This window comes from Topomyia yanbarensis, chromosome 2 (genome assembly GCF_030247195.1).
Source record: "Topomyia yanbarensis strain Yona2022 chromosome 2, ASM3024719v1, whole genome shotgun sequence".
Classification (NCBI taxonomy): Eukaryota; Metazoa; Arthropoda; class Insecta; order Diptera; family Culicidae; genus Topomyia; species Topomyia yanbarensis.
Window position 1 is genome coordinate 25,465,071 of NC_080671.1, and position 14,004 is coordinate 25,479,074.

At 38.2% G+C, this 14,004-nt stretch overlaps 1 protein-coding gene across 2 annotated transcripts in view; it reads right to left on the reverse strand.

Annotated features, from left to right (window-relative positions):
• Window positions 1-14,004, reverse strand: part of LOC131678782 (ATP-binding cassette sub-family G member 1) — a 159,759-nt gene that overhangs the window by 14,659 nt on the left and 131,096 nt on the right. For both annotated transcript variants that reach the window (XM_058959081.1, XM_058959082.1), the window contains one exon: window positions 2,683-2,924. In XM_058959081.1, the coding sequence (XP_058815064.1) occupies window positions 2,683-2,924 (242 nt within the window). The remainder of the gene's footprint in view (window positions 1-2,682; window positions 2,925-14,004) is intronic.

The following is a 14,004-nucleotide window of genomic DNA, read 5'->3' on the forward strand; positions in this document are numbered from 1 at the left end:
TACATTATGGATTTCTATTTTAATGGAAAGAAATGCTTGAAAATGCATCACAAGTGATCTGCCCCTAGGTTCTCTAGCACACAGCTTGCTGCGGAACAACCTGTTGGTGCCGTGCTACTATGATTGAATTGGTCTTATCCAATCCAATTCAATCTTTGCAAGTTTTGCCACTACTCGCGTTCTTCTTTGCCCGGCGGACCCTTCTTTTCAGGGCGGCCTAGGTGCTCCTACCTGAATATCGGATTTTCGTATGTAAACAAACAAAAAAGGGGAAAAACAAATAAACTAAATTAACCGACTTCCATTCTCCCACTTTCCACGGCTGCTGATGCTGAATTTTCTGCTGTCGTTGGCGGAAAAGCGGATGGTCTCTGCTGCGTGCGAGTGGCCGGGAATACAACGGCCAAGTTCTCCCGATTTTAAAGGGCTGTTCCGGTAGCGGTCCTTGACAATTAGCTAGGAAACCTCCCTAGCGACGGGGCGAATAATCACCGGCTCGACTGACTCCCCGTGAATGGCCCAGGTAGGCACTACAGTGACCTACCTCATGGGGGAACCTTTATCCGCCCTGCTTCGTTCTCCTTGTCGATTAACGGTGGAGGAGAGCTAGGCTCGTCCGGCTGATCCTCCACAGTGAGAACGGTACTAGTGTCACTTGGCTTCTTTTTATTTAGCCGGAGGAAGCGAATGGCTCCTTGGCTGTTAGCTTCCCGTTTCGGCGACCCTACACCAAAACTTTTCATGAATGCCCGGACCACACACCGACAGTTTTGACGGATTTAATTTTCCATTACACGCGCGCACTGAACTTCTGTTACGGTGGCTGGAAATCTGGCCCGAAAAAAAGGAATAAATTTCGAACGTCTGTTCGTGGCTATGGTCCACCACTTTCTAAACTCGATGGCCGCCTTCCAACTCGTCCAAAACAAACCACCAACCGCACCGCCGCAACCCCGATGCATAGCATAATCAGCACACTTTTCACGGCAAAAGGAGACTGATAACCTATCTAAACCCTACGTTAATCATACAAATTCACGCAACAAAAATTATCTAACCTATCTGCACGAACAAAACCGTTCACAAACGCGAAACTAAACAAAAATTGACAAATTAAACGTAAACGGTACGAAACAGTGCATTATGTTATGTAAACAATACAGGCTACGGAGAGAGTGCGCAAAAACAGGTATATTTCCACCCAGTGCTAAATTGTTACCCTGACGGGTTACAACTTAAAGAATCATTCTGTCGCAAGCTTTAATTTAATAATCTAATGCTTGCGGAACAAATTTATTGGCGAAAGTTTCAAATTTTGTCAATATTTCAGTTATTTTCCTTATTTGTTTTTCAAGATAATTGGAAGACAAAGAATAATGCCATACACTAAGCCTGCAAAAAACAAGTGATACCGTAAACACTGCACTACTGCCGATGAAAGCCATAATAATAAATCTTTTTGCGCGACGTTGGATGGTATTCACGAGTTGAGCTGCCCAGGAATCCCTTATTTTCCGGAATATGGTGGATTTTACGAAGCGAACAGCATCGCAATGGTGATTTCATTCCAGACTCATAAATCGACACGATTCTATCTATTTATCTCTTAACAGTTCGTGTAACAAACAGCTAACGAAAATATAGATGACAGATATCTGTTAAGTTAATTCCTATACTTATCGGAATTAATTAATTTTGATCCAGCACTCAATCCGATGAACCATTAAGAGATAGACGATTTACCAGCAGGATGAGCTGTTTCCTAATGGGGCAACCGGTAGATTGTTAGTGCATTATTTATTAGGACGTAGAAAGAGGTATGGATGCAGCAGTTAAAACCAGTTCCTACATCCAGATGAAAACAAACTGTTCATCAACGGGTTCGACGCTGCCGCACGTGTGCACAGGTGATCGGATTTTGAAAGGCGACGCGTGTTCCGTTGATCGCAGTATGCTATGAATGCGATGATCGATATTCGATTAGTAGGTTGAAGTAGATTAGAATTTGTTGAATTGTTTATTGTTGTTATTATTGCTTTGAATTATAATTACGAATAATAGCTACGATACTATCAAACAATGCTAGAAAAGTGTTAAAATCAATATGATGAAATAATACAGGCATCTCATCAAATATCGTATGTTAATTAATTACTTCAGTCACTCAGTCAACTAGTTCTACGGGAAATAAGTGTTCCGATAAGTCGTATTTCCCGCTATATTTGCAGAACGTGATTTAGTCCTGACTGCTGAATGTTACTGTAGACTTCAATCTCTTGAATAATGTGGCATTTTACGATTATCATCAATCAAGTATACTGAATCAATTGATTTCGCTGAGTGTTTTTATTCTTATTTTGTAAAACACCGCTATTCTGGTTTTCGACCGAGTTGCTGATCGCAGTAATTGTTTGGAAAAAAGAACGAATATCTTAAAATAAATATTCAGCTTATCACATAAGTGTGATTTCCCTTAATAAAACAACACCGAAGACTTGACAATCCTATTCTAATTTCAACAATGCGATTGTAATGAACTCATTGGCATGCATAACACGCCACTTCTTTCGCGTAAAGTTCATCTCGGACGCATCACAAACGAGCCGCCAAAGAACTAGCTAGTGTCAACAACTAATCCCAGCAAAGAATAATAACTGCAAAAGTAAACACAGAAACACTTACATAATTCCGCCTCAGCTGCAACAGGTTCCGATAGAGCAGCAGCAAAAACTGCATCACCAACGAAGCCGGCTTGGTATCATCGACGATCTCCGGACAGAACGCATTGGCTCCGTCCAAGTCCGCCAGATTTCCGCAACCGCCCCGATCCTTGAGCTGTAGCAGCTCTTCCACCCTGCTGCCGGTTGTGTCCTTTAGGCCGCCGTCACCGCCGACCGAGGAAAAGTCGTAACTAATGGGTTTCACTGTAAGTGAAAAAAACGGAAATAAAACTATGTGAATTGAATAGTAGAAAAGAATTTTGAAGCTCGCAATCCCAAATCCCACGGGCCACGAGCCTGAGTGGCGGTTAAGTGCATTAAACATAAATACCTAATCTAGTAGGCATTCCAAAGCAATAAACCCATCAAACAACCCAGTGAGCCATAGTACATCACAAGAAACCTGTTCCAATGGATATTATCCGTTCGAAGTTTGCCGTGCCAGTGGCCTTGAATCGCGTCGTCCAGGCACAGTTTCACAGAGGCAGCAGGAGGCGGTGCTTTCCTTGCAAATTTACGCCGGTCATGTTAGATGGAAACAGACGGCGGCGCGCTGCGCCGGTGGCCGGTCTGCTCCACTCTGCTAAAGGTGAGCAAACCGTCTATGGACCGGGGAGAAAACGTGCTGACGAAGGAAAAAACCAGCCGCCAGCGTGCAGTTTACTACGATCGAAACACAGTCTGTGGCTGTGTTTGGAACCTCTATTTATCTCGTAGAGGGCTGTCGTCGGCACGCAAAGATAGAATCGTACACATCGAGCGGCCGTCAAACCTTTTGATTAGTTAATCATTATATATTGATTTAAACGTAAAGTATGGTCGGTTGTTGTTGTTGTTCGAGGTAACGAAAAAAAAACATTGAAGGATGTCCCAGAATATGCCAATGTTTTTTGATGATACAACTTTCTTAAACTAAGGACTAGCATCAATAATTATTGAACTAGTTTCATAGTTTGTCACTGCTAATTTGCTTACGTTGAGTGAGACTGTTTCCATAGAAACTAGTTTTGACGTTCGGTTCAAATGCCGAATCGTTCTTTATGGGTGCTTTCGGAAATGTAAATTATATTCGAACCGGAACGAGTTTAAGAAGAATAACAGGCAGAACGAAACGAGCAAAATAAAGGGGAACAAAACTTTCTGGACAGGCACGTAGCCAGAGGGGGGGCTAGGGGGCTAAAGCCCCTCCCGAAATTTTTCAAAAATAAATTTAAAAAACCGGCGACTTTTAACAAAATTTGTTGCTCATTTGGTTTGAACAAATTATTGAGAAAAAGTGGAAGAAGGCTATTTCTAACCACCGATGGCAATAGTCACGAAATTCAGTGTGCTTCATGCCTTTGCTCGAGCCAGTGCAAAGCGAACGACAAAAACAGTAACTTTTATATTGTGTGCCTTGTCTGAAGAATACAAGAAACTGTTACATTAATTGTAGCTGTAGTAATCTGTCGAGATTAGTGAGTAGCAGAAGCAAGAATTGATGATTATAAAATTATTGATGATTCGCATAGGACAGAGCATTCATAATGTCGAACATTTCCTGAAGGTGTAAATGGAGATTAGACTTTCGGAAGCCGCCTTTATCGAGTTCTACCGTGGCAGGCATTTAGCGCTCAACAAATTAGCCCAGACGAAACCATTCATTTCGCACAACTTAAAGCACACGGTTGTGTGTAACAATGCTATAATTAAGATCCTCATGTATATGGACGATAAGAAAATAAATGTTCCGCAACAACAGATTAATTTCACATTTGGGAGAAATGGAATCTATTTGGAAGGGCAATTATTGAGGGCGAGAAGCAAGGAAGAACATAAAGACAGCAACTACGATGATGACACGGAAATGTACAATAGCGAGATAGAAGTGAACATCCCCCCCCCCCCTCCCAAAACATAGTTGGTGGGGAAAAAAATATTTCCTCGCCTCATAAACAGGTTTCCACGTGCAATGGCTAAGCGCTTTCGCGAGATCTGTAGGACAACCATTTAAACTCGTTATATTATTTTTATTGTTTACATAAGGAAATATATAAAAGACCCACGACCCCGTTTGTTAATTTTAAATGATAAGTTTTTGAATTGCACACAATTTTGAATTTCTGTTGTAGGTCAGTGCACACTGTACACTCTGTTCTCTGTACTGTGCTACACAAAAAGTATTTCAATTTGTCTGAGAACGATTGAGCCGAGGAGAAGATTTTTGTTTCGCGTCATTTTAACGCAATACCATTTTTATTGACGCTTCATTTCATTGTTACGAGGAATTCGTTCCGTACTAATACACTGTTAATCCGTAAATCCGTGATATCTGCATCAAACGTGTAAAAGAAAATTCTTTTAAAAGTGGACCGGGCAAAAAGTGGCAAAACACTAGGCAATCACGTAGGGGGACTAAAATGTTGGGACTGATTGAATCTATAAGCCAATAAGTTGGGATAAGAGTTTCGATTTCATGTCTTCAGTATGTGACAGTCTTTCGTTTCGTTTTTGCTCGTCATGGAATAAAATGAGAGAGATAATCTTAAATAAGAGAGAAAAGAGAGGAAAAAATCAAACAATCGAAATCGACTCAAGATCACTCTTCTATCTTTACTATACACTCAACACGAGTTCTTTCCGAATTGCGTTCTGATCTTCTCATTTCGTCTTCGTTGCGTTAGGTGCAACAACTTTAATTGAAACATTTTCCCAAATAGTGATAAAACAAACATGTAATCAGACAAATATTACAACTTTATTCAAGAAATCATACATCTCTTCCAATCTTGATGATGATTGAAAAAAAAAAATCAAGAGCTAATTATTTTTATTCATAAACAAACCTATTACTGAACAGATTAGTGTTCACATATTTGTTTAATGAATTGACAAAAAAAAGTTTCACAGGAAACGGATAATTTGCTGTAATTTAAAAACAGACAACTCTAAAAGCAAGCCTCTTCGGTAAATTAGATGCAAGTGCGATGTGTTCTCTTCCATGTGTCGGAAGCAAGTGATGCTGAAATTATTATCTATGTTTATAGTTTCTAGTTATTTTGGTGGTGTCATCAATGTTATATTTACCAAATTTTACGTAAATTAGAAGCATTGACTAATCAGTGCTAAGTAATTTTCTTTCGATTAGTGAATAAATTCTGAGCAGTTTCGCTCAGTAGATTAAATTCTGGGTAGTTTCCATTAGTAGATTAAATCATTGAAATATATATTTGACATTGTCCAAAAACCCACGAATTCTGAAATAAAACCTTCAAATGTTCAAATATAATATTATTTAATCTAGGTAATCTTCTAATGTTACAGCGGTTTTGCAAGATTGTTAAAAGTCAATGGAGCTAAGGTATTCTTGCTTTGTAGTGAAATCAGTAGTTTTTTGCACTCACTTTACATTTTGACTTTTACTATAGTTTCAGGGATCTAGGAAAATCAGTCTACGATATTTTTAATTCGTAAGTACAATGATATAAAAAGTACCTAAAAAGAATCTACTTAAATAGATAAAAAGATAGTTATTCTGAGTGGCCTGATAATATTGTCGAAGATAGTCTTTAACCCATTCCCTATGAAAGTCAAATGAAAAAACATGTGTTTTTCTCAGGTTTGTTTTAATTACGACATGATCAGTATCATTTAAATTGAAAATTTCATAAAGTCGAGTTGACGCAAACTTCGGATGAAGTCAAAGAGCTAGTAATAGTAGAAAGACGCGTGATCATGAAAATAGGAGTTGAACCTATTTTCTGCATCTACAAATCGCCTGCTTTATCAGAAGATTTGAAGCAAATTTCGACATTCACTTTGTTCGGACATTCTTTGCAACGGTAAACTTTGATTTCACACTAATATATTCCTATCCATGGGGACAACCTTCACGAGGGTTTCATTCTCCTGATTAGCAAATGTGTGTAAAGTTTCGTGAGACGGGTTTTTGGATATTTTTTACTCATTCCAATTTAGCGTCTTCTACAAATTGTAAAGGTGTAGCGACTATGTAGCATTTTCAAGCAGCGTTGCATGCAGCGTAGCATTTTCAAGCAGCCCTAAATACTTTGAACTCTTGAAGAATCATTTTTGTAACTAGAGAAATTTCTAACTTATAAATTAAAAATAATCAAATTTAATTCGTTGATGTACTATAGCCCTTCTTGTAACAGACAACATATTATTAGGGTTTTTAGTGTCTATTGTCTCAGTTTTGGAATTGTTTTCACTAAGAACTTTTCATAATTACGTTCAGTTTCGAGTTTATTATTTCAAGTCATCAGAATTAATACATTCTTGCAATAATTTTTAAGCCCCTCCCAAAACAAAATCCTGGCTACGGGCCTGTTTCTGGAATGGCAGGGAGCTATATTCCCCAAGACATCTTAAGTGGCAAGAACATAGTAGGCTACTTTTGACCATCAATAATTTAATAACGTTACTTTCCAGCGCCATACCGTAAACTAATGCACTTGAATAAAATTAATAATGCATCAGTACGAACAGAAATCCAGTTTCTCTTCTGACATTGAACTGGGTGCGATCTTACGACGCTTGTGTCCGCCTGTTGCACCGGAATGGTTAATTCTTCAATAGAACACACGTGCAAGCGAAACAATTAGTCACAGAAGGTTGACGCCGAACACGTGATACAAAAAGACACGCTCTCGAATCCAAACCAACCGTAATCGGGTACAAACACGAACGTCTTTCGCACGAGCCCCCGCCCCCTTCCGCCAATCATCCATGACCATCGCAGTTGTACGTCTACACCTCACCTACCCTCGGCAATGCAACGAAAAATTCACACCTAGCCGTAGAAAAAGTGGCCACTACTCCTCCTTCGGCCAACATTTTATATGCTTCGAGGTGAACTTGAACTTGACTTTGACTGCTCGCGGCGGCAGCGGTAGCGGTGCGAAGACACGCGCGTGTCCCATTGTTATCTTGAAAAGGCAAGAGGCCGGAACACCGAAAACGGTACATACTGAAATTAAACCAACAAAGGAGACCATAAACATTAACCGCTTGACACTTGAAATTGCGAAACCTGTGGTCGCACAACCACTCCTCCACAGAGTTCTGCGAAGCAGTCTTGTGGCAATGCGTTCATCGCGGGGAAGAGCAGATCACACTGTCCGACAGAGCCTACTTGATATGTACACGGATAGACAACGCATGAACAAGTGTCGCGGTGTGTTGGAGGTACTCTGCGTGATTCAGGTTTTCATGTTTGTTTTAGCATTTTGTCGTTTGTTTTTGTAATGTTGTTTTATGCATCGTTCTTCAAGTAAGTACGATTTATTTCAAGTCGATTGGTTATAGTGCAATGACCATTCGGCCGTGCATTCAATCAGCTTGTTGCCTCGCTTATTGCAACCAGTTTAATGACACGGCATTCAGACCTACGTTGAACGATGATTTTAAATATCTAATTAATATGGGATTCCTTCTAATGGGCGGTCATCCGCGTCCACGTCAATTATATAACTACTTTTTCCGATCATATTTTAATGCAAATAATTGAGCAGTCTTCGAATAATTGCAACATAAGAATCAATCATCCACGGAGAAAGAAGCCAATACATAATTGTCAGTAATAATAATAGCAAAGTGTATACACAAATAATGTTTGTATTACGAAACCTACAATTACATATTACAGGTCGGACTCGATTATCCAGGGATTCGATTATCCGTGATTCGATTATCCGGGGAAAATGATTCGATTATCCGGGTGTTTTGAAAAAAATCAAATTTCAACTATAATGTCTAATTATAGTGCTAATTCCATCATTGCCGTCAATAGAACGTTTTTTTCGGGCAATTGGGGGGTCTAGGGTAAACCTCCTCTCAAATTTTAACCTACCTCAAAAATAGCTTATATATGGGTTATTCCGCGCAAAGTGACCTAAAAAAACAAAACTTGGAATCGACCATCATGGATTGGAACCAGTTTTGAAGAAATTGTTCATTTAGAGATAATATATAATAACCTAAATTGTTGTGTCGTTTAAACAGCCCCTCAGTCCATGGGAACACTCTTAACTGTTATGTGTCCGACGCGGTACCCGGATACCTTTTTAGGTTACAAATAATGAAATTCCGATGTTTTATCCTTAGCTGGAAATTGAAACTTTGTGACATATTAGAACTTCATTAAGTCAAGCTTTTGGGATAATAATGTTTTTGATATAGTAAGAAGGGAGTGAGGAAGGTCTCCTGAATGTTTTACTATGTCACAGGCCGACGTGGATACCCGGGTACCCCCAAAACTGAAATGCCAATAACTAAGGTAATTTCCAACCGATTTTGATGCTTTTGGGTGTTTTGGATTCAAGAACTCATCCACTTTTAAACTTGATAAAAATGAATCGGGTTATTCCAACCGGTTCCCGGGAATCCGGATTTCCGGAAGCATGTTCCAGTGCTTGGATACTATTTGTGAATTTCAATGGAATACTAGCAATATGGGTATCAAAATTCTTGGCATAGCATCAATAGGCTGTACCTCGTGGTATTGGAACCATTTGGTGATTTCACCCCGAAACAGACATTCCGGAGCAGGTTCCCGTAGGGCCGTGAATGGCCATTCCATTCCAATTCCATTTTTCAAACTACCATAGGATCCCGCAACAATAAATAACAAACTTCCGAGACAATTTGAAGAGTTTTGATACTCATTTTGCTAGGGCATTATTTAAATTTACAAATCATACCCTAGTACTGGGACATTACTCCGGAAAATCTGGATTACCAAGAACCAGATCCATTCATTGGGTTCAATGTTACAGAATCCAAAAGTGGACGAGTTCCTGAATCTAAAACATCAAGTGTCAAAATCGGTTAAAGGAAGCCATAGTTATGAGCATTTTAATTTTTGGGTACCCTGGTACCTTCGTTGGCCTGTTATAGGTGGTTTTTTTTGTTGGACACATAACAGTTAATTTCAACAAATTGTTTAAAAAAATGTTTTTCTTCGGATTATATCTCTAGTACTGTTTGCACTAGAATCAATCAGCGAGATATTTTTTTTTTAAGATTTGTTTAGGGATTTCAAAAAAAATGAAAAGTTTTTAATGCCAATATTGCCAAATATGTAACTTTTTAATTTTACACTAAAAGTACATTTTTCTCGTAATACTTCGGTTACTGTAGGCCACATAAAACGTCAATATACCTACATTGCTCGGTCGGTTTCTGGCTATCTCTTGGGATTATGATGACATGCTTCTCAGGATTCTGTTTGGGATACTTTTCAAGATTCTGATCGAAGTTTTCTTAGCATCCCAATGGAATCTATTTCAGAACTTCGATTCAATATTTATCCGTATTTCTACGATTTTTTCTCTAAATTTTGATGCAGGGTTCTAGAGAAAAACTTCTTAAATGTCTAGTGGAATCTTTCTCAAGATAGAATTCCGCTGAAGATTATGCTTTATTCCAGATACTGACAGAATCATGGTCCTATTATCATTGGAATCCGGTGTAATGTCCTGATGAATATCCTGCTTTGAGTTCCAGTCGACTTCGACACAAACAATATTGCTCTTCTCCCATTATCCCCTTCAATAAGTGATTTATGCTCAGAATTCCAATAGAATCTTTAACCCGTTCGTGCCCTTCTGGTTGATGAACAACCATGTTTCTATATGACTTTTGGTTTACACAACGTGAAGTAAGGCTAATAACTGCGACTAAGATCTTTCATTTGAGCACTAAAAGTTATAAATATTAGCATTAGAACAGAAGTTATTACAATTAATCTGATTGGGTTCCGCTGAAGCAGTGCTGCCAGGGATAGTTTCTGTTAATGGCGAAATGAAATTTTGGAATATTTTCTTAGCCTGGGAATATTATTGAAAACTGCTGAAACTTTCTAATTTAGATTGCCCTCAATTACCTTTTTTATGCAATTGCACTAGATCGAAAGGTAAATATTGAGCAGCTGCAAAAGAAGCACCTATCTTTCTTAAACCAGGTTTTTCGTGTTTCTTGACGCCAACAGTTTTAATGAAAAATAGTTTTGGGACCCTATTGGCGGTAGAAAAAAGTTGGTCAAGAAACGGTTAACGAGATTCTGAAAAGAGACCCGGCCGTCACTGGAGGTGATTTCAATTCTAGGGTAGCTCAAGCAAAGATGGATGATAGGCTATGTAAAGAGGGCGCAGGAGTACTTCTCGCTGAGGCGCCCGGGAACCTGGTAGTCCTTCGCTAGTGACAAGTATGAGTGGGACAGTTTGCGAAGACTACACGCGTAGTTATTACCTGACAATCCAGTATTGGTCAACTAAATGATGCTACAAGGACAAGGACAAGGATCTCTTTGTGGGTGCGCAACACGCACTCTTCTATTTAGAATTACTAGACATGTTAGCTGTGCTATGTGACACTCCACGTAAATGAAACTGGAGCCGAGAAACAGACGACCCCCAGTTTACTTACTAACTTTATTTTTTTCTGGTATTCGAGTAATCGAATTAGTTACCACGGAAAATCTAAGCCCTGGGTAATCGAGTTTGACTTGTATTGCAAAAGACACACCTTATTAAAAAGTTTATCTTAGAATTCTTGTACAAATAGCTATAAACAACTGATACATATCGTTAACTCGTTACCAATATGAATAATAAATGAAAACCAACTGAAAATGCAAATCACATCCTGAAAGTCTGAAAAATCGACTAGGGCCAAAATAGGTACATTTACCATAATAGGAAAATTTGCCCTGGTCATTTTATTTCCAATTTCTCCACGAATGAAGCTTAAATTCATGAAATAACGCAAAAAAAAAGTTTGATTCGATTATCCGGGTGATTCGATTATCCGGGGTGAGATTTTTTTCAAATCCCCGGATAATCGAGTCCGACCTGTATATTGTTTTTGGAATGTTATTTTTCGCCGGAATGAAAAAGCAAGCAATGATAAAATCGTTCGTGTATTTCAAAATTAATTCACAAAACGATAAATCTATCACAAATTCTCGGCAGCTGGCTGCCCAGACCAATAGCCACATGCTAACACTACTGAGAGCTGCATAGATCGTATCACTGATCAACGTGAATCCAGATTTGTATGTATCTTTACCCCATCCTACTAACAAAAACTCCAAACAAACATGGAGATGCAGAGGTATACACGGTCTCCATCACAACGCTTGTTACACTAACATTCCTTCCCTTCCCTGATGACCTGAAGGACGTGGCCGGTGCCGTTATTGGCATTTCAAAGTATAGATCTCTCGAAACGTTCATATTGAGAATGGATAGCAACTCCAAGGCCCCATTCGTTAATCCTTTGCGTAATTTCGCTTGTTCTGATCAATCACGGAGTAGCAACTACGAATTGTAGGGTCATCATGGTCATGTTCATGATCAATATTACTCGTTCTAATGCCTAGCGTAGCATTACACCTAATTCGCGGGTGATCTAAAAGATTCTGTACGTGGTGAACTCTATGCACCGTTGCGACTGCCAGGAGGGTAAATATCCAAAGTAAAACTAAATCATGAAGTTTATAGTTCAACACTAGTTTGAATTAGAGGTTTTATATCCAAACGCCTACTAACCAAACTATCCAAAAATAAATTCATGATTTTTTTTTTTGAATTTGTAAATTTTCTAAATCTATGAAATCCTCGCAACAAGCATTGATGATCACTGCAAAAATTGCAATTCTTGAGAAATTGACTCATTTATTTTAGAATATCCTTCAGTCGTACTCTATCTCTTTGTTCTCTTTATATTTTTCATTGGAACGTTACCCGATTGGCTACTACTAAGCGAAACCAACATTGAACCTCTTTTACCGAGTTGTACATTAGGGCATTGCAAAAAAAAATTTTTTTTTTCAATTCTCAAAGGCCCCCCCTCTCATATTGTGACAAATGTCAAAGTAAGCTCACATGCCAAATTTCACATCATTTAGACAATTTTAGACCCCCGCCCACTTCGCTTGAAACTTTTTGAAATTGATAGTATGGGAAAATATGGAGGAAAAATACATTAAATGCTATAACTTTTAAAGTAGCAATCAGAAAATTACAATTTATACCTCTTTTGAAAGGAAATAATCTTAGTATTTGAATGGAGATATTTTTGTTTCTAGGAAAATACGGAAAAGTGGGGTACTGGGTCATTTTGGCCCCAAAATCCATATTTTTAATGATTTTTCTGCTCCGTGATGCAAATCATACATATTTTGTAGTTTTTCTAATGTGAAAAAATCTCAAAAATCGATCGAAGCCTTTTTGACCTTTGTCCAAATACGAGAAGTTGGGGTTAAATGGCCGTTTGTCATTCATAATAAACTTCATCATTTTCTCGTACATATATCTCTATTATTCTTCACTCAATTTTCATAAACTATACCTTGTTGAATGTGGAAAATCCTTAGGATTATATCAAAAATAGATTCGCTATCGATAAAATTCAGGAATATCAAATTATCTGACATATAGTGTCGATTTCACATTTTTATCATAAAATCGCACATATTAACTCCATTTAACAACAAAATTCTTATTTGATTTACTACTTTTAGTGTTAAATATGCTTAGGAATCACATGAGAAAACTTTCATTCCTGGAAAAATAGGAGAAGTTAAGGTATTAGGACAAATAATGAAAAAATGAGATTTGTAGAGTAAATATCAAAAAGTTTGATGTTTCTGAATTTTAACTCTAACGTTTTTATTTTTGTTTTATTCCTCTGAAATTTACACGTTCAACAAGTTACATTTTATGAAAATTGATTGAAGAATAATAGAGATATATGTATGAGAAAATGATAAAATTTAATATGAATGACAAAAAGCCCTATAACCCCAACGTCTCATTAGAAAAACTACAAAATATGTATGATTTGCGTCACGGAGCAGAAAAATCATTAAAAATATGGGATTTTGGGGCCAAAATGAACCCGAGCATTTTAAAATTTGATAACCTGACACGAACTCGAAAATCACTCACTCCTGAAGTAGCACCTTACGAATCCAGTTACTGGCGAGTGTAATTCGCATTTATATTTACTGTTATTGCTCAGAAATGGCTGTACCGATTTGCACAAACTTAGCCTCAAATGAAAATCTTCCCATCGGCTGCTATTAATTTTTTTTACTGATCAGACTTCCGGTTCCGGAGTTATGGGTTGAAGAGTGCGGTCATACAACGAATTCCCATATAAATTGGTACCTTCATGTTGTCCAAATACATATTAAAATGTATGCAAAGTTACTTAAATTGGTGGGCCTAGATCAAGTAGCTTTGATCACATCGGCCGACGGTTCTTGATGCCCCCGGGG